We start from the raw sequence: 21,260 nt of genomic DNA on the forward strand, positions 1-21,260 counted from the left end.
CAGCTTTTCTGGGTTTTTCAAGATGGTGGCTTGAAGTATGGTTGTAGCAGAGAGTGCTAGCACACAAGTTCGCTGATTTTACACTGATAACCCGCATTTAAAGCTACAACATGGATATTAACTATTTGTAAGTCTGGGATGAGCATCAGCAACTACTTTTTGAAACAGTCTGACTACATGCCGCAAAGGAAAGTTGTAATGTCTGACACCACGGAGGGCCCCAACCTACAGCGCAGAGAAGCTAATGAGGAGACTAGCATGGGAGCCGACGCAGAGTTGGATATTAGATCGGAACCAGCGGTCCACGAGGTGATCCGGGAAGTAACTGTGAACCTCACTAGAGTCATTGAAGATAAACTCGGACCGGTCTCTCTGCTTTTACAAGTGCAAGGAAAGCAGCTGGAGGACCACGAGACACGGATAAAGGAAGCGGTTTTCATTCATTGCAACGTCAGGAATCTGCCCTCCCGGGATAGACATTGGCACTTTGACCCTTCTATCCTGTACGATCTTGGATTACCTCACAGAGGAACTTGTCTCGCAGAGTAATGACGGATAACCCGTCATTACTCTGGGAGAGCATGTCTGCTCTGTATTGACTTGATTTATGTGACACAAGGAGCCAAGAGAACATGACTCTACGATTGTAGATGATTAGAATCAGAGACCGAGCTTCTTAATCTAGATCTTCTGAGCATGGGTCTGGAAAAATTTTGTAAATATTTCATGCAACTGTGGAAGACACCCGACTGTCTCGCTTTTGGAGACACACATGCATCCTCTGAAGCTGAAAGTGGAACAGCTGGATAGCACCAACAAAGCTTCAGCTCCCGTGTTGAATCATTTTGTATGCTGCAAACAGCCTCATAGTTTTCCAAGCATTTGCTGCGCTTTGTTCAGTATTCAGACGTGTGGTGGGCTAGAGAAGCCGCAGAGTGAGTATGGGAAGATAAAAAACTTTTGAACCACTAAGTGTTGGGTTTGTGACGAGGTCATTATTATGGGAAGGAAATGACAGAGTGAAGACTGAAACTCAGTTTATGCTTTTGCATTGCCACCACTCATATCTGTGGAAAATGGGAAGGACATGCAGTTACTGTGTTTGTTTTCCATTCAAACATGTATATACATAGCTTTGCTTTGATTCTATGTATCCTTTAATGATTGGGAATGATTTGCTGGAAGCACTGGCCTGCTTAAACTACTGCCCCTCCAACCCAAACCCTGATAAGGTAACAGATAAGAGGATGATGGATGGATCAGCTGAAAGTCCAGATGTGCCTCTCCAGTCCTGATTCAGGTCTTTGCTGGATTTTTCCTGTTTCTTAAGGACATGGCTTTCAGATATTGTTCATCTGCTGTACATAGCTTTTTTTTTATGGCTGCCAGTTAACTTATTTTCCTCTGATCTATGATCCTCAGAATCCTCTATGTAGCTCAGGACATAGGGCAGGTCATGTAGTAATCAGAAAATTGAATTTTTTAAATTCATTTATTTATTTACTTTTATCTCTGGACAGGATACTAACCTCAAGTTACTCTCCGGTGAATCCAGCCGAGTGTGAATGCTAAAAAGAAAGCACTTAATCGTAGAAAAAACTGCATCTGTGAATGTGCGAATGAGATATGTTGTATAAAGGGCTTCGAATGCTTAGGTAGCATAGAAAAGTGCTTTTGTCCTTTCCAGTTTCCTCAAAATCTTTTCAAGGACACCCTGCACACCATGCTGAGAGATGCCAGGTTTTTAGCTGATAGGTGTTGATTAAACATTTTTTAATCTCTGTAACTGTGTTTATTTGGCATTTTCATGGTTTCAAATAAAGAAATGGAAGACTTTTACTTGTTTTTGTGACAGGCTGTGGGTAACAAAGGAAAGTGTGGGACTGTGGGTTGCATGAGCCCGATGTGTTTGTAGCGAGTTGCACGCCAAGTTGCAGCTTTAAATATGAAAGGGTTTTTGGTTTGGCATATTTATGGTGTAGATCTATGATACAAGTCTAAAATGTCCAAAAAGATGACAGAAAAGGGTGATTATGTCAAAGGGTTAAAAACTCCAGGGGGTAGGGGGCCGGTGTTTTCACGGGATTAAAGCTAAAAGACTCAGTGAGTCTGTCAGTGTAGGAGCTTATCAACCAACTTCATGTTAAGATTGAAAAATGCAGTTTTAGGCATCCAGTTTAAAGTACTGGCTCTTTTTTGTGTATGGTGTGAGTGTGTTTGTGGAGCGAGTGAAGGTGAAAGCTTGTGTGAGATGCTGGAAGTGTTGGTAGTCCTGCTGATGCCCACTCTGTTCCACTGTGAAGTCTCACTGATCGCCTCAACATCCAGGGAGGATCTGATCTAGTTACTAGTTAATTTTCTGTCTGTTATGGCAGTTCTGTCTGAAGTATAAATAAAAACAGTTCAGTTAGATTATAGTGTGGAAATGATTACAGGAGGGTATATAAAATCTTTCTTGGCACTGGCCTGGGGCGTGTGTTGGTTGCTACATTGCTCCGTGTAGTGAGGAACACCTGAGCAAGTCTGAACATTACCTGAAACAGGACTGCAGCAGCTCTAATTAGATCTCACCGAGCATTTCCATGCACAGTCTAGTCATCATTTATGCTTTTTTTTAAAGTGGCAACAACAACAATCATCATAAAGTAAATAATTTAACCAAACTAAATGAAAAGAAGACACAGTATTGACCAGGAAGATGCAGGCTGAAGTTAATTACACTGGACGTTACTGCTTGGCATCTGGCAAATCAGGAGATTTTTACAAGAAGATTTTGTCAAAAACAAATGTTTTATTACCAGTTTTATGTTCATCACCTTCAACATTTTCCTCTTCCAGCATTTTGTTGAATAAAATGATGCATTCCCATTACAGCCACCTCACTGCACCCAGTTTCACAGGACTGGCAGTCGATAGAGTCGAAACATCCTGACCTAAAAGGGAAGCAGCGGATTTTTAATCTCACTCTTGCTCCAGCTTGAGCATGACAACTTAAAAATATCAAGTGAAAGATCTTTGATGGAGGTCAATAATGGAGCTGTTCCATCTCCCTCCATCTGTCTAGCTTGAATGAAAATTAATTTCATGTTGCTTGCCACATTTCACTTCAGGGGCTTTGTGAAGCTTCCATTTACCGTCTGTGACTCAGTATCTTTGCTGAAATGTCAAATGTCACAATGACGGGAATAAGAAAAACCCAAAAAACGTGGATCGTCTGTTTGCAAATGGATGTGCGGGCCTCTTGGTGGAGTTTTGGTTCCAGTTCTTAGTTTCTTGATCTTGATTCAGGATGCTTGTCCAGTCTTTTCCCGTTAGTCACAGCTTTATTTGCATTTATGTGAAGGTTTCATGTTCTTTCTTGCCACGTTTCACCTCAGGGACTTTGTGAAGCTTCCGTTTACCATCTGTGACTCAGTATTTCTGCTGAGATGTGGATTCAAATGTAACAATGATGGCAATAAGAAGAAAATGAAAAATAAGTCAGAATACTTGGTGGAGTTTAGTGTTACAAAGGTCCAGGTTAGTTTAACTTTGTGTGGTCTTGTGTGTGTGTTTTTCCATCGTTATCCTTCTGGTAAATTTGAGTGCTGAGTTTCTTTAGAAACGTACCAGTGTTATTCATTACCTTATTTCATTTAAGTGTACATAAATGCAAATAAAGCTGTGACTTCAGAGAGATTTCAGACCTACCATTTATCAGCTCAAACATCAAAAGACATGAATGCTTCAAAAGTGCCAACATCAACTCTTCTCTGACAGCATGGTGTGAGTTTCTAAAAATAACGGAGTCTTCATTAATCCCATGCAGACGTACACCTATCTGGAATAACCCTGACATATTACAAAACAATAATATGATTAATTTTCCAGAATGGAGTTGTAAAGGAATTAAATACTTAGAACATATATTAGAAGGAACAGACTTTATTCCATTTGACAGACTAGTTATACAATATGGGATCAACAAGAAACGATTTTTAGAATATCAACAAATTAAATCCATAGTAAAACAGAAATTTAACCTCAGTCATGTTGAATTGCAAACACCACCAAGCGCGGTACATTTTCTTACTCTTAAATCCCCCAAATTATTGTCTAAAATATACAGAACACTTTCTAAAATAGATGAATCAATATCCCTTCCTATTGCAAAGTGGGAAGCAGATTTGTCAGTCGGCTTAGACCAAAACTTCTGGTCTCAGATTTGCTTAAAAACCTTTAAATTGATTAGAAATCCCAGTCTGCAATTAATACAATACAAAATACTACATAGAGTGCACTATACAGGTCATCGGATGTTCCAGATGGGCTTTACATCTTCCAACAACTGCTCACACTCTCAAGGCAATACACCAGACAATTACATCCACGCTCTTTGGTTCTGTCCACCAGTGCAGAAGTTTTGGCGCGAGATATGTGACGACTTATCAAAGTGTCTGAAATGTAAAATTTCAACCTCCCCTTTAGTGTGCTTGCTGGACAAATTGGATGATGTCTCTGCAGAAACTAATACAGTCCACATGGTTTTTACTGCCCTGTGCATTGCCAAGAAAATGGTCCTCATGAACTGGAAAAATAAAAATAATCTTAATTCTAGCCAATATAGAAACCATCTAATAGATCACATTAGTCTTGAGACAACCTCTGCCACCACATTAGATCAATCCCTCAGGGCTCCTTTGATCGGCTCCATCACCTAGCGGGGGTGGGGGTGGGGGGGGGTCGTGGTTTGGTCCCGCCTTGTGGCTGATGTGGAGGTAGGGACAGGCTTAGGGCGTCCGGAGAATCCCTAGGGACGTTATCCCTGGAGGGCTTAACCCAGGGGTTGTGGTCATAACCTGGTCAGTGGCTCTGGTTGCTCTTAGAGGGTGTTCTCCTTGTGGCTGTGTGCAGCAGGGCTGGGGGAGGGTCTGTGCTGGCGGACATAGGTTACTGGCCTGGTAGCCTGGCTGCCCCTGAGTGGAGCTGGGGCAGGCGTGGGGGCTCCGTGCTAGGCCTCTGGCTGGGCCTTGGGGGCTTAGGTCCTTGATGGTGTGTCGCTGAGGTTGTGGGCGGGGGGGTGGGTGCACGGGGGCTCAGCCCTGCCGCAGGGGGCCTCTGGCGTATCAGCCTAACTAGGGGGCTCTTCAACTGACAGGGAGTTTGCCCCATCCTTGCAGGAGTCCACTCTGCAGGTGAAGGAGAGCCATAAGAGAGGAGGAGAATAAACTTAACCTGGGTGTCTACTGTCTTGTGCAGTCTGGGAGATGATTGAATGTTAGGGCGGGTACAGTTTCCTCTGCGGTGGGGTCGGGTGGGCTGCCCCAGGTCCTGTAGGGATGGGCGGTCCTGCTGCCGTAAGCCCCAATCTGGATGGGCCTGGGCTCCCTTGCCTTGGTGGGTGCCGAAGGACGGGGGTGCCTACTGGGGTCAGCGGGGGAGCTAGCCCCAGGGAGGGGCATCTTGCTCCTCCCTTCTTTTTCTCCCCATCCCCGGCTGCCTCCCTCTTCCTGGTCCAACGCACCCACCCACACAAGTAGGGCCTTGGGGTGTGGGTTTGTCACCAGGGTGCAGGGGAGGCATCCCCCCCGTGCCCTTCTGGCCACCTGTGCCTCAATTTTATTCCACAACTCAGACATCCATATTACTCACACTCTCATAACACATACATATAGGGCCTTGAAGGTGGGCACGTTAACGGCGTCCAGAGGACGGTCTGTGTATTCAACCCCACCTCTGGCACCAGTGCCCCCCTCTCTATTTTAAATCCATTTAGACATTGAGGATTCTCGGGAGGGGCCGTGCTAACACCTGCTGCTCTCTGGCAGCAGCACCATGCTCTCCTGTGTTTTATATGCACCTTAGAACAGCACGCAGCAACACTACACATGAGCGAGAGGAGGGAGGTTTGGGGTCTTCACACACCCCTGTTCTCTGCTGGCCATCGGGGCAGGGGGGCTGGGAGGAGGTGTTGTCCATCTGGGATGCGGGGCTTCCTTGCTGCTGCAGAGCCTGGGGCGGTCCGCTTGCTTCCACCCCCGGGGGAAAGGGTAACATCTCCTGGGTCTAGGTGCCGCTTCCCCCTCCAGGGGCGAGGGTACCTGGACCCGGGGTATAGAGTTTGTTTGGGGAGTGTGATTGTGTGTACAGTGTCCATGTACTGTATGTCTATCCCTACGTTGGGTGAGTGCTGAGTATTTGTATATGTGTGCATGAAGGTGGGAATGCATGTTTGTGTCTGTGTGTGCCTGTTTGTCTGTGTTTATATGTCAGGTCGAGTCTTACACTCCACCTCTCTGGGAACTCCCAGGCCCTCCAAGGCCTATCTCCCCTCACCACACTCACGCCACGACACTCTGCTCCTTGGCTACTGGGTGACCCCTCATCTGGGGCTCTCCTCAGCTCTTCCCAGGAAGGTGGCACGGATGCCCCTCCGGTGGTCCTCCTTGGGCTCTCGCACTCTGGGGCCTCTGGATGTCTGGGGCCTGGATCTCCTCCATGCCTGCTTCATGCCCTGGGGGACAGGGCTATGGCTCTCTACATCCTCTAGCAGACCATTACATGGGGAAACCTTTTGAATACAAGCGCGCTGATCCACACAGGTGTGCACACAGGTGTTCACTGTTCATAGACATAAACTACACCTTTATTGGCTGCTATTTCCAATCCAAGATGGCGCCGCGGATGGCAGCCTCGGTACTGCGCTCTCTCGCACTTTTCTTGTTTCTGTTTATTTTCTGTGCTTTTGGTCACTCAGACCACATCACTTTCTCCAGAGATCAACTGCTAAACATCAGGCAGTCGTCTCACTATAGTTCTTATCCATTTTTCACAAACCCGGAAAGTTTTTTGGAGATTTTAGTTGGAGGCGCAGCAGCTCTCTGTGGCTCCTGGAGAAGACGTAGACGGGGGAGTCGCGCTGGTGAAACTACGTCGGCGAGGATTCCGCACGGCACTCCCCTCCATTCACCTCGCGAATCTCCGCTCTCTTCCAAACAAAGTTGACGAATTACTGCTCTTAAACCGGACTAACAAGGACTTTGCACGCTCTGCTGCCCTCTGCTTCACTGAAACCTGGCTCAGTGAGCGAGTCCCAGACGCTGTCTTAAATCTCCCGGGCTTCCAACTTCACCGGGCGGACCGCGAAACAGAGCTCTCAGGGAAAACAAAGGGTGGTGGAGTCTGCTTCTACATTAATGAAGGTTGGTGTACTGATGTCACAGTGTTACAGAAACACTGCAGCCCACACTTGGAAAGTTTTTTCATCAACTGTAAACCTTTTTATTCACCGCGGGAGTTTCCTTCCTTCATGCTGGTCGGAGTTTATATCCCTCCACAGGCCAACGCGAACAACGCAGACTTTTTGATCTGCTGCCCTCTGGCAGACGGTACAGAAGCCTGCAGACCAGGACCACCCGACACAGTTTCTTTCCCCTCGCCATCTCCTTCTTAACAGTTGACTTGTCACACTGCCAGACTGCAACTGCACCTTATGTACATTTTGTGGTATTCATTTCTGTATTTTATGTATACAAGTTTAGATTCGTTATTTATAGTTTGTTTACACAGCTTTGTGTATGTATGTGTAATGTGTATATATAGACACGTGTGTGTGTGTGTGTGTGTGTGTGTGTGTGTGTGTGTGTGTGTGTGTGTGTGTGTGATTTACATTGCTGTGCTTGAGAGCCACCATCTACCGGAACCAAATTCCCTGTATGTGTCTGCACATATACTTGGCCAATAAACATGATTCTGATTCTGATTCTGATTTCCAAGCACAATGTGCGCTGTCGTTCCTGCTTGCTACACAACAACATTCAACATTTCGTATTTACTGCTGTTTACACTTAGCTAGATTAACGTGATGGTGTTGTGTTTATTTTTTGTTAATCTCTTTTTTTATTAAACAACCTATATAAACACAAATAATCCAAAATAAACATATAAACAAGAACAGACGTACATAAAAAAATAAATAAATAAATTTTAAAAAAAAAACAGACGGGTGTACCCTCTAGAGTGTATGTACTCGCACACACATATTCACTCACACACCCATATTCTTAGGCATACATACACATACCTACTTACATATGTGTTCACTTATGGTCTCATACATACTAACATATACATATAAACACATAACGATTCAAAAAATGTGGCATATATAGTTACAGAGATTCAAACAAGATCAGGTCTCCTTAACTGGATATAGTGTTTCCATTTACCCCAAATTTCACTAAATATATCAAACTGGAGTCTTTTAATGAAGGTAATTCTTTCCATTTTAAACATCCCATGTACAGTCTCATGCCAATCACCCAGTGATGGAATTTTTGCACTAAGCCATTTCTTGGTAATAATTTTACGGGCAGCCAAACTCAGGATACCATACAACTGCTTAGACATTTAATCTACATTTACTGAGTATAAATATCCAAACAAAAGTTCGTCCCAATTAAAGGGAAGCTGCATACCAAAAATAATCTGCAACTCGGTGTGGATCAATACCCAAAAAATGTTGATCCTTGGGCAAGACCAGAACAGATGGAAATGTTTTACTCCTTGGGCCCCACAATTTCTCCAGCAATTAGAGTGATTAAAATAATGTTTACTTTGTGCAGGGGTAATAAAAAACCTACAGATACTCTTCCAACCATAACATCTCCATGTATTAGAACTAGAAATTCTCCACTGAAAAGCGCACTGCTCATACCAAATGTCTGATATTGCTATATTTGTTTCACTTTCTCATTTTTTTTGATGTAGGTAGTATTCCACTTCTTAACCTCTTGTATACCCTTGTACAATCTTGAAATCACCTTAAGGCCTGTGTCAGCCTGATAAGCCTTGACAAATATACTCAGAACAGGTAAAGAAAAAAGATCTGTTCTCTTAGGTATAAAATTATATAGATGATGCCTAATTTGTAAGAACCTAAAAAAGTCCATTTTACTTAACTGGTATTGATCTTTTATTGATTGGAAGTCCCTAAGAATTCCCTTATCGTAAAACATACAATATGCCGTTAAACCTTGTCCAGCCCATTTTTTATATCTTACGTCTAATTCATTAGGTAAAAAATCACTGTCAAAAGCGCACCATCTTAAAATCCTAACCTCTTCAATCCAATCATTCTTATTAAGAAATTGTAACCAGAGTTTTAAAGGTAGGTTAATCCATTGGTTTCCTTGATGAATTTGTTTTTTAATAAGTGTCACATCCCCTAGAATTGCCTGAATTGGTGAATCTTTTAAGGTCACTGTTTCTAGTTCTAGTTCTTTCCATCTCGCTTGATAATCTACATTACACCAACACACTAATGTCCTCAATTGAGCAGAAATATAATAGTCTTTCAAACATGGGAACCCCAACCCTCCTTTGTCTTTAGCCAACTGAATAGTTTGGTACTTAATCCGTGGTTTTTTCCCCTGCCATATAAACCTAGAGATTATTTTGTCCGATTCCCGAAATTGTTTGTCAGTTATTTCTACAGGGAGTGTTTGGAACAGGTAGAGCATCCTAGGCAAGATATTCATTTTAACTGTATCTATACATGATTCAAAATTTAAAAATGGTAATAAATTCCATCTTTTAATATCCTCATTTATTTTATAACTTAAAGGATTAAAGTTTGCATTGTATATCTTAGATAGATCTTTAGTAATATTTACTCCAAGATACTTCATCTGCTCCGTCTCCCATTTCAAATTGGCTTTAGCCTTAAATTCATAATAGTTAAAAGTTAATATCTGAGTCTTCGATATATTTAGTTTATAACCTGATATTGAACTAAAGATCTCCAGAAGTGACAATAGCTTGGGGAAAGTAGTGTTTGGATTTGTGAAATAAATCAAAATATCGTCAGCAAACAAGGAAATCTTATGCTCTCGACCCATGATCTTGACTCCAGTAATAGTATTGCTTTGTATTACACTTTGACTCAGGGCCTCTATGAAGAGAGCAAAGAGTGAGGGGCTTAGAGGACAACCCTGACGTGTCCCTCTCTGTAGGTTAAAAACATTCGAAAGCACCCCGTTAACTTTGATTCTTGCCCTTGGTGATTTATATAATGCTTGTATAATCCTGATAAACGATTGATGGAATCCGAATTTACCCATGACTTTGTATAAAAATTCCCAATTAACCCGATCGAAGGCCTTTTCTGCATCTAAACTCATAAGGACCATCTGAATTTTATTTTTCCTAACATAATCAATAACATGTAGTGTTCGGCGAATATTATCTTGCGTTTGTCTCTGCTTAATAAAACCAGTCTGATCCAAACTAATTATCTGAACAAGAATATTTTCAATTCTTTTGGCAAGAATGTATGTAAATATCTTAAAGTCCTGGTTAAGAACACTAATGGGGCGGTAGTTTCCACAGTCAAGCCTGTCCTTTCCTTCTTTAGCTATTATAGAAATAGAAGCCTCATTCCAAGATGGGGGAATTACTCCCGTCTTTAAAATATAGTTGAATGATGTTCTCATCAAAGGAATCAGTACCTCTTTCATTTCTTTATACCAGTCTGATGGGAATCCATCTGGGCCTGGGGATTTATTCGGTTTCAATTTTGTAATAGCTTTTTTAATTTCAAATTCAGATATGTCCTCGATTAGGGTTATATTCTGTTTTTCATTCAACTTTGGTAAGTCGAATGAATCTAAAAAAGATATCATACCTTTAGTGTCCACTCTAGGTTGTGTATATAGTTCTTTGTAGAATTTTTAGGAAGGTTGACTGAATATCTTCAAGTTTATAGACAATGTTATTTGTTTGAGGGTCCTTTATTTTATATATTGTATTTTCTAATTGTTGTTTTTTTAATTTATAGGCCAGTAATTTAGCAGATTTGCCTCCTACCTCATAGTATCTTTGTTTTAAAAAAAACCATATTTTTTTGTATTTCACTTGAAAAAATTTAATCGATTTCGTTTTTCTTCTTTTGTATTTCTAATTGTAAATTTGTAACTGCGGTTATTTTATGGGCATCTTCAAGATATTGTAGTTGTGTCTGGAGTTTTCTTAAATGCTCATTTCTCTTCTTTTTTAAGTTAGCGCTGTAACCTATGAGTTTTCCTCTTATCACTGCTTTTAGGGCATCCCATAGAATACTCGGGGAAACTTCTTCATTATTATTTTCCGCTATATAATCTATTATATCTTGACTAATTTGTTCTTTCATCGTGCTTAGAATACTTGTATTTAATCTCCAGGATGTAACTCTTCTTTCGTATCCAAGCACTACTTCCAGGTACAGTGGGGCATGGTCCGATAAATCCATCACTCCTATCCTGCAATTGATCATCCTGTTAAAGTCTTTTTGGTACATAAAAAAATAATCCAGTCTAGAATAAAATGAATGAGGGTGAGAAAAAAAGGTATAGTCCTTCTTGTTGGGGTTTAGTTCTCTCCATACATCTATGAGCCCTACATCCTTTAAGATTAATTTGATGTTTTTGGTTATTTTATTCAATCCTGGGGCGTGTGGGTTTGATGAGTCCAAGGACGGGTTGAAGCGAACATTCCAATCTCCTCCCAAAATCAGAGTACCTTGTGCTTCTCCAACAATCAATTCAAAAACCTTTTTGAAAAGTTTTATCTCTGATCCTGGGGGAGCATATACATTTATAAGAGTAATCAGTATACCCTCCAGGTACCCTTTGACTAACACAAACCTCCCCTCCTTATCACTGATTTCTTGGATGCATTCAAAATTGAACCTACTAGAGATTAGAATTACCACACCCCTTTTAGAGCTCTGAGGGCAGGAAGAGGAATACTGATTAAATTTCCATTTCTTTAATTTATCATGTTCGAGCTTCGATAAGTGAGATTCCTGTATAAAGGCGACTTCTATTTGTTCTCTTTTTATTTTTGACATAATTTTACTTCTTTTAATATGGCTCCCCAGACCATTTACATTAAATGACACTATTTTAGTTACCTTACAGGGCATTAATGTACGACCTTATATAATGTTGTGTTTAGTATGTTGCTCTGTTTTTTTTTTTGTTTTTTTTTTTTGTTTTTTTGCTTGTTTTCTCTTCTTTTTCTCTCAACAGGTGATCCAGGAGATTTTTTTTTCTTTTTTCCCTCTTCTTTCTCTTTTTAAGTGCCCTTTCTCACTGTCCCTCTTCCCTTCTGTTTTTCTTTTCCTTCATCTTTCTTTCTCCCTTTCCTATCCCTCAGTCATGTCTGTCCCATCTGTAACAACTGAAAATATAATAAAATAAATAATAACAACAAAGGTCTATCAAATGGACCAATACGGCAAGGCCGTGATGATCCATTTGGCAAAGTAAATCCATTGGGTATCCTTGTTGGTCTTCAGACAACAATTCTGACAGCTAAAGAACCAAATGGGACAGGCAGAAAAAATAAAAAGCAACCAACCCCCTCAACAGTTGGGACAAATCAGTTGGCAAATAAAAAAGCAAAGGGGACCAAACATTGAGAAAGAGACCCTCATTTCCTCCTAAAATAGCAGCAGTTCTTTCATGAGGAATAACTTTTAATAATTCCCTGTACCACAAAGTCACAGAGGGAGGTTTATCCTTAACCCAGTTAATGAGAATACATTTCCTAGCTACCAGCAATAGTTTGTCACATAATTTGCGCTGCAAGTGATTTAGTGTTACTCCTTTTGAGGATAGGCCAAGAAGAAAATATCCGGGGTCCCTTTGGAGCCGATTCTTAAAAATATTACTTAGTTCTTGACATATGGAGCTCCAAAATCTTTTGATTAATTTACATTCCCAGAAATAATGAAAAAAGTGACAGTTTCTTTTTGACATTTGCTACAGAAGGGGTGAATATGAGGTGCAATCTTATGCAAGACATTAGGAGCTATATAAAGGCGATGTATGATTTTGTATTGAGTTTCTCGCAAGCGGTTGCAAGTAAAAGTGGAACTACCTATGTTAATGGCTCCTTTCCACTCCTCTTTGGCATATTGATTATTAAGATCTCTCTCCCATTTATGAATAGCGCTCAATGTGTTGCTACTGAGAGTATATAGGGGAGAATAAAAGGCTGAAATAAAATGAGTTCTGTCTTTTCGCCTAATAAGAAATGTCTCAATATCATCATATATAACTATTTCTGAAGACTTTGGAATTTTAGAATGAACAAAGTTACAAACCTGGAGAAAGCCAAAAACGTCGTCTCTAGGAATATTAAAATTTGACTGCAATTGCTCAAAGTTCATCAGTGTGTTGTTTTGAAACAAATCGCCAATTACCCTTAATCCATTTTTGTGCCACTTATCGAAAATACTGTGAGACATTCCTGGAACGAAGTCTTTGTTTCTCAGTAAAGGAGTCGAGAATGAAGTGCAATCTTCTCTACCCAGTCTTTTACACATTTTACGTGAAAACAATTTTTCAATATCCAGAGGACCCCCATTTAAAACGTTTCGCAGCTCACTTTTAAATATGGACATGAATAATTCAATTCAGTCAGTGGACTGGTATACCTGTCATGTCAAATAGTAGAATCAATATAAAACTTGAATGACTCCTTCCATACATACATAGAAAATGTAATTATGAAAGTGACTGCATTCAGAATACTTTAATAGAGTATAATGACTGTAATGGACACGACATTTTGACACTCGTCACATGTGGAGAATTTGGACAAAGCAGAATATCCTGAACTTGACGAGTGTATTTTTCTTAAAGGTTAATGTCATTAAATGGCACAGATTGGTAACAATGACCCATAAACACAGTGGAGAGGTCCACTTTGATCATTACAAGTAAAGCAGGTGAGGACTAGTAGTCACCATCAGCCCCCACCTTCACACTGCTGGATGTAGAACATTTGTCTGGCCTAGCTGCCGCCCTAAACAAGAATAAAACCACAAAACAACACCACAACAACATTGACATCCCACATGACAAATGAATCAGTAACAGCTGGATGTTAACTGTAACAACAGCACATCTGCAGGGAGTTAAGTTAATCCTGTCATCCAGTTTATTTTCCAGGGAGAAGTTCAGCCTCACTTCCTCTTCTCATGCAATGTTGTACTGTATGTTTGTGTGGGAAGACTTGACAGCATATTCTCTTACAGGCTACAAGACATTATCTGTAATATCAGCATGTATGGAAAACAAAAAGTGTGATTCATGTATTTAAAGTACTTTTCTAGCACTTCCCTGGCCTCGGTCACAGTTGGGTAATATTTTAGACTTGCGGTGGGTTGTGTCAGATTTCCTTTGAGTTTAACTCAACTATAAACTCATAAACATTCAAGCTTCCATATAACACCTTGTGGAGAGGAAAGAGATTTTCAGTGACTACAGACGCAACTCACAAAAAAATTATGAACACCTGCAATCATCTGAGCTGTTCTCAATGTAAGACTTTTAAAAAGTCAAATTAGGAAAATTTGGTAATAAAACACACATAAACATAAAAGTGGCATCCTACTCAGTTTAGCTGGGTGTAGGTAATTTTTAAGGGTTTTTCATTAGGTGGTAGTATCTGGTACCAGGTACTTTTTAGGACCTACTCAGCCAGGTTTCCAAGCGATCCAGCAGACTGCATGCCACAGACTGGCCTCTCAGTGATGTCACTTGATGAGTCATGAGAGCGTCTCCTTCATAAAAATCAAAATCACAACTTTTAAAACCTGACAATGAGAAAAATGGCTTCACAAAAATCACCATGGTCCCAGAGTCTGACAAAAAGCCAAACGCCCAGCAGCAGGTATGAAAAAGCATCGATGCCCTCCTTTGTTATGGTACAATAATTATGTAATGCTGTTTTCAGTTTGCCCCCTTTTGTTCACACATGGGTTTCCCTTAGCAGACCTTTAGAAATGCTGGCACAGGTGCTAATTGGAGGAAGTGTTTAAAGATGATAACACAGAGATGAAGTCAGGGAAATTCCTGATAATGGGCTGGCATGAAAAACGTGAGCACGAGCAGCAACGGGATTGCATTTATGCTACGTCACTAGCTATTATTTTCTTTCCTCTTAACGTAACATTGGTCACTGTAACCTGTATGTGTGTATGTTTTTAGTTTTTTATTTTTGTCTCTCTCTCTTCAGCTCATTACCGTCTACACCGTACCAGGAATGGACCCCGACTGGCTGATCGGAGAACGAGGAAACGAAAAGGGCAAAGTACCCGTCACCTACCTAGAACTGCTGAGCTAATGGACCAAGCAACACACACACACACACACACACACACACACACACACACACACACACACACACACACACACACGCACACACACACACCCCTGCAAAAACCTCTATCCACCGTCACACATGTGGACTGGGTAGACCTGCTGTTGGCCCCAGTTTGTGCTCCTTGTGTATTGGTTCAGCTCACAGAGGGAACCCCTGCACTGACTTCTATGCTAATAACCCAGCACTGTTTGAAAATGCTGTGCAGGTATCTTCTAACCACCTGGATAAAATAATATAAAGATTTATCAAGGTGAGATAGTGGAGAACTTAGTTAGCAAGCTCTATCCATAGACTGTATCTGATAATTAGTGCCAATTACCAGGCTAATAAATTCCCCCAGAGCTCAGATGTTCTTGGACAGTCTTTTGATACAATTAACTCTACAGAATGGCAATAATGATACAGTTATTTTATTACATTTTTCAGTTTATTCAACTCAAAAAAGAAGAAAAAAGTTGAGTCATTTAAATTTGGACTTTTATGAAGGAGCACATAGAAAAGAAAAGGAGTGCTGAAAAACTAAAATGAGCCTACACTTCATTATGACACAAATTTTATTTACACCAGATGTTCTCGTAGCTCCTTTGTTATGGTACAAAGGAGTTAGTGAATGCTTTAATCTCCACACAGCATTTGTTGAGTATCAAAAGCCAGTCCTGGTAACTTTCGATTTCAGATGAAAGCAAAAGCCTCTTTAGTAGGCACCAATGTTTTGTGTGCTTATGTCGACCATGTGGATGGGAGTCTTGAGGTTTTCATGATGATCTCTGTAGGTGTCCTGCCATTTCAAGAGATTGAACCTAATTCTGGAAATACCTGCACAGCTACGGTATTTTAATTTTTATGAGACCAGAGAAATCAGTGTGACGGTCCCCTCTGTTATACGCAGAGACCAAACTGCAGCTGGCTTCCCATCTCCTGATCTGAGGCTGTGTGAAAAAACTTATGCAAAACTGCCTGTTTGACTCATTTCTAGTAATACTGATGATTATCAGAAAGAAACCTGTGACTGTACGAGTCAGGTTATGTTGATGTGGCCTATTACTTAGATTTCCTCTTATTTCGTAATGTGTACACAGAGTGTAATGAAGCGCACAGTTTGTTGACTGCGCAAACGTGTCTGTTGTTGTGTGGAATCTTACACAGTTCTGGCAAATACTCTGACATCTGTGAAAACTTCAAAGACCCAGGCCTTGTTTGATCCATTAAAGAAAAATTCCATGCAATAATTATTACAATGTGAGTCATAATTTTGCACATTTTATCAGCTCTAACTACATTTTTTCTCCACAATTTTCTTTCAGCTGTTTCACAATAAAAATCCTTGTAGAAAATGAAGCATTTCAATCCACAGATTAGGGCTTTTAATTTGAAACATATTGGAAAATCTTGAGTGTGTATAAACAAAAGTGCAGTAACTTTAATGAGGTGTGAGTGGACTGGAAGTACTAAACAATACTATACAACCAATTATAACTTCTCAAGCATGTAGATAAAGGACAGTCACACATTTCTATATTTGTTTGAATTTTTTTCAGTTAATAAGAAAAAATTAATTCAGTGTCCAGTTTAGTGCTAGCCCGCAGCCTGCAGCAATAACATTTAAGGTAACTTAAGTCACTGAGGCAACATTGACCAACATGTCAGTTTGTCTTTACGGGCCCTTCTGCTTTAAATAAAGCTGGATTACAGTAAATGCAGGTGTCCGTACTTGCACTCTGGTACTGTTACACCTACTTGATGCTGGGAAAGAAAAAAAAGAACTTCACAAACAAAATCAGGAGCTCAAATTTCCACTAAATTTACAGTTAAGCAAATAAAGCGGGTTTCCTATTAAGAATACAAGGTTTAATGGTGCAGAATGATGCTTTCCTGGATATTGTCGTGCTTGATGAATTACATCATCTACTATTTGCTCAGCAGGGCTTTCTAGTTTGCCGTAAAGCTGTGTCACACACGTGGAAGCTCAAAAGTTCCCATTTTCATGTTTGTCATGCAGCACTTCATGACAGCGATTCCACCTTCTAAAAAGAAAACAAGACCCCGATAAGAACCAGCTCATTATTTTTCTTCTGTTACTTCAGTTTATTTAATCATGTGATGCAACATTTTACATCCACGCTATGAGCATTTTCTGAGGTGTGTAGGAATTTTGGGCTGAATATCATATTAAGGCTCTGTTTAAACCTGCAACAAAGTCAGTTAATAAAATAAATGCTCTCCTGTAGAATCCATCTGATTTCACTCTGATCGCATCTTTGTTTTCTTCAAGTGTTAGTGGCACAGCTGTACTCAGTGTGTTGGTTGCATGAATATAATGGAAACATACTGAGAGAGAACCCACATTTAAGTGTTGTATCATTTGATTACTGAGTCTTAAATATAACAAATGACTTCCCTTTTTCTTTATCAAGAGGCAGACAGAGGCTGGAAGTCTTAGCATATTCCACTTTCTCTAACTTCTTTCCATCAGTTCTGGAGAAACATTTGAGCAAAGCACACATCTAAAATACTAAGTGTGTATGTAATTTGCTAGTTTGAATTGTTATTTAAAAGAAAAACAGCAAAGCAAACAAAGGTGTAATATTTCACAACATTCACTGACTCGTGCTGTAGGCTGCGACTGTAACACCTAAGCATATGCTATTCCTAGAGCATTGGGTATCTGTCAGTCAGGTATTTGAGAGAGAATTCAATCAAATTCAGAGAGCTTCAAACAGGAAACTGAAATGCATGTGTGCACTGTCTGATATGACAGAAACTGTTAATGTACCTGTTGATCTACATTCCCACCCTCATCTGTACCTGTCAACTTCAGGAACTAGCTGAAAGAATGAGTTTCATGCATACAAGGAGCGGAAATAAGCTTCCTCAGAAGGGTGTCTGGCTTCAGGTGCACAGGCAGGGTGCCGAGCTCGGTTGTTCAGGATCTCTCACAAGGTTATTATCGTTAACGAAAACTAACGAAATAACGAAAACTAGAAGTGAAAAAACATTTTCATTAACAGAAATAAAAACAAAAAAAGGAAAACTAACTAAAACTGTAATGAGTGTTCACAAAACTAACTAAAATTAACTGAATTCATAACAAAAATGTGTTTAGTTTCATTGATGTGTGCGTGTCATACAATAGTCAAGAGTGAAAATGAAGTTGAGTTTCCAGATTTTTGTCTTGCTGTCTCATTATGCCTGCAGGTGGCAGTATGTTAGTCGAGTCGTCTGTGTTGCTCCGTCCTCGCGCAGAATCATGTCAGGAAAAGTCGGGAGAAAGCGCCTGAGTCCAATTTGGGATTACTTTGAATATGACTGTGTTTTGGATAAAGCAATTGTCTTGTAGTGGAAAGAGACAAATTATGAGGGACATTTCTAAAGGGAAAAAAAATCCCACAAACCTTAAAGTGCACTTGAAAAGCTCACACAAGAAGGCTAACCTAGCTTACCTTGAGAAGGTAAGGGAGCACACTCAACCCTCATCCCCAGAAAACAGAAGCTAACCCCAGGCAAGGCAGCGTGATGCATCCCGAGACAACAGGACGGGGATGTCTACATAACTGTGTGAGTCAACTGCCTTCAAAAAGTTTATCAATTCACTTGAACCAAAATTACGAATACCCGGTGCTGCAAGAGTTAATAGTCTCAGTGGGGCCAAGATATACATTTTATAGTTGCCTGGTATCAATGGTTGTTCATCTGCCCTAATTTATTTATTTATTTATTTAAAGAACCCATAGGTGGGAATGTGAGTTGTCTGTCTCTGCGTGTTAGCCCTGCGACAGACAAGTGACCTGTCCAGGGTGCAGGGTATGGTAGCTGGAATAGCAACATACCCAAGGATAAGCAGAAGAGCATGACTGATATGATGAAACTGGGATTTTGTTGCACGTAATTATTGCAAACAACTAAAACTATAACTGAAACTAATCAAAACTAAACTGAAACTAAGGATTTTCAAAAAAATAAAAACTAAACTAAACTAGCAAACAATTAGTAAAAACTAATTAAAACTGATATAAAATTGAAAATCTGAAGTCAAAACTAAATAATAAAAACGAATGAAAATTGCAAAACTATTAAAACCCTGATCTCTCACATATAAATGAGAAAGCAAGCAGGACCAGGATACACTGAAGAGCTCATGTGTCTTGGCGAGCTTGTGAACCCTCCAGAAAAGCTAGTGGAGGTAAAATTCTGTTTGAACCAGCAGCGAAATGACTGAATGGATGAACACACATCAATAAAGCATTCACCTTTTAGGGTTAACAGTCTGTTTAGTCAACTAATAAGCCTATTATTGAGATATTCTTTTAAACAATCTCACAGCAACTGAACCTCTTAACCACCAGTCACCAATCAAGTTTTTTTGTGCTGGAATAGATTCCAGCTCAGTCACGACCCATAATAATTTTGGTGGAAGAATATGATAATCAAATATTATACTCTTTTCTATGAGACCTCTGATTCCTAGAAATTTACATCCTGAAGATCTCTGAATAGCAGCAGAAATATTGCTTCACAGATTAGCCATAATCAATTTACCCTACCAGTAAATTAAACTCAAAAGCAGCCCTACAGGTACAAAACCAGCCAATCTGGCAACACTGCCCCAGCAGCTGTGACAGGGAGTTTCATATGCAAAGTTGGTATGCAGTACATGTGTCAACAAAGCTTTACATAAAAAGGTAAAAGAGGTGACTCATCTTATGAAACTGAAGTCTTGCACATCCCTTTGTTTGTAATCTGTAAGTCACAGTAAATGATGAAAAGTGCTTATGCATGGGTTACATCAGCAGTGAAACATGCATACCAGACCTGCGTGCACTATCACAAGGGGAATCCCCATGAGCTTTCATGGCTGCCATAGAATAACAATAGAAACCTAATTTAAAGTCGCTCAATGAAACTGGCCCTGGCATATTTCTATGTGCCTGCTGTAGTTTCTGTGACACCTGAATATCAGGTCAAATATGCTTTAGTTCATAAGAAAAGAAACTTATTGACTGAGAATCCCCAGGAAAAAAAAAGAGTTTGGACTCTGCACTCCAAACCATGTGTTTAACCCCTCAGTAACAATCACCTGCAGTGTCTGATGCTGCTAGCAATACCTATTGAGCTCTTAAAACTCTTATTAAGCTTTCCTTCAGCTGCACTGTTAAATAATACTTTTTATTCAGCTGATCATATAATGCATTACATAGTACCGCATTACATCGCTACATCTTTACCATATATTTTGCACCATAGTCTTATACCCTCGCTACACTGTAGCTCCTACACCATAGTTACACCTTACAGCTACACAATAATTACATCATAGCGTTGATTTCCAAAATGTAATGTATGATTAGGTTTAGGCCAACTCATTAATTCATAATCAAAATGGATGGATGATTGAACAACTTGAGCCCCTACACCACAGCTCCTAAACTATAGCCCAAGTCCATGTCATCACTGGGTGGTTAACAACTATGACAGGTCTTTTTGGTATGAACATTAGCACAAGGACAACACATCTATGAAACTGAATGTAAAAGGCTCTAATTTTAGCTAGCCTTAAGTCTTCTCTTTTCCCCCTCTTTCAGTAAAAGTAACTGTTACGCAAGATTTTGGCTTCAGATGCAAGACGATAACTTTAAGGACTTTAAGGATGATAACTAAGGAAAGATATGCAGATGCAATTATAAATGAAAACTAACAACATTGCTACTTCATGGTGTGAGGTCCAGCAGTATTCACCTTTAGAAGTATTTTCCTTCCCATGTGAAAGAGCGGATTTCCTACATGAACGCCAACAAAATCACAAAAATTAGAGTTTGTGTTGTTTGGTTTATTTTATCTCATGGTGTAAGGGATAAATTCACAATCAGAACTAATGTGGCAAATCTACCCCAAAAAACAGCCTCATTATCAGAAAAGGAAAAGAAAGTGAAGAGGCAGAATAACAAAACCTCAGATGGGGATTAATGCAGGCACGTGTAGGGGGGGGGGGGGGCTAGAGGGGCTTGAGCACCCGCCCCTTTCCTGGTGGGTGCCCAAAGTGCCCTTTTGTTGAGGCAACTTTTTAAAAAAAA

General features: G+C 40.2%; 1 protein-coding gene across 4 annotated transcripts in view; it reads left to right on the forward strand.

Moving 5' to 3' along the window:
- The window catches only part of sh3glb2b (SH3-domain GRB2-like endophilin B2b), a 58,496-nt gene extending 42,075 nt beyond the window's left edge, over positions 1-16,421 (forward strand). For all 4 annotated transcript variants that reach the window (XM_076886243.1, XM_076886244.1, XM_076886246.1 and 1 more), the window contains one exon: positions 15,046-16,421. In XM_076886243.1, the coding sequence (XP_076742358.1) occupies positions 15,046-15,153 (108 nt within the window). In that variant the 3' untranslated portion in view covers positions 15,154-16,421. The remainder of the gene's footprint in view (positions 1-15,045) is intronic.
- Positions 16,422-21,260: the final 4,839 nt, after the last annotated feature.

Source organism: Maylandia zebra, linkage group LG7 (assembly GCF_041146795.1).
Source record: "Maylandia zebra isolate NMK-2024a linkage group LG7, Mzebra_GT3a, whole genome shotgun sequence".
Taxonomy (NCBI): Eukaryota; Metazoa; Chordata; class Actinopteri; order Cichliformes; family Cichlidae; genus Maylandia; species Maylandia zebra.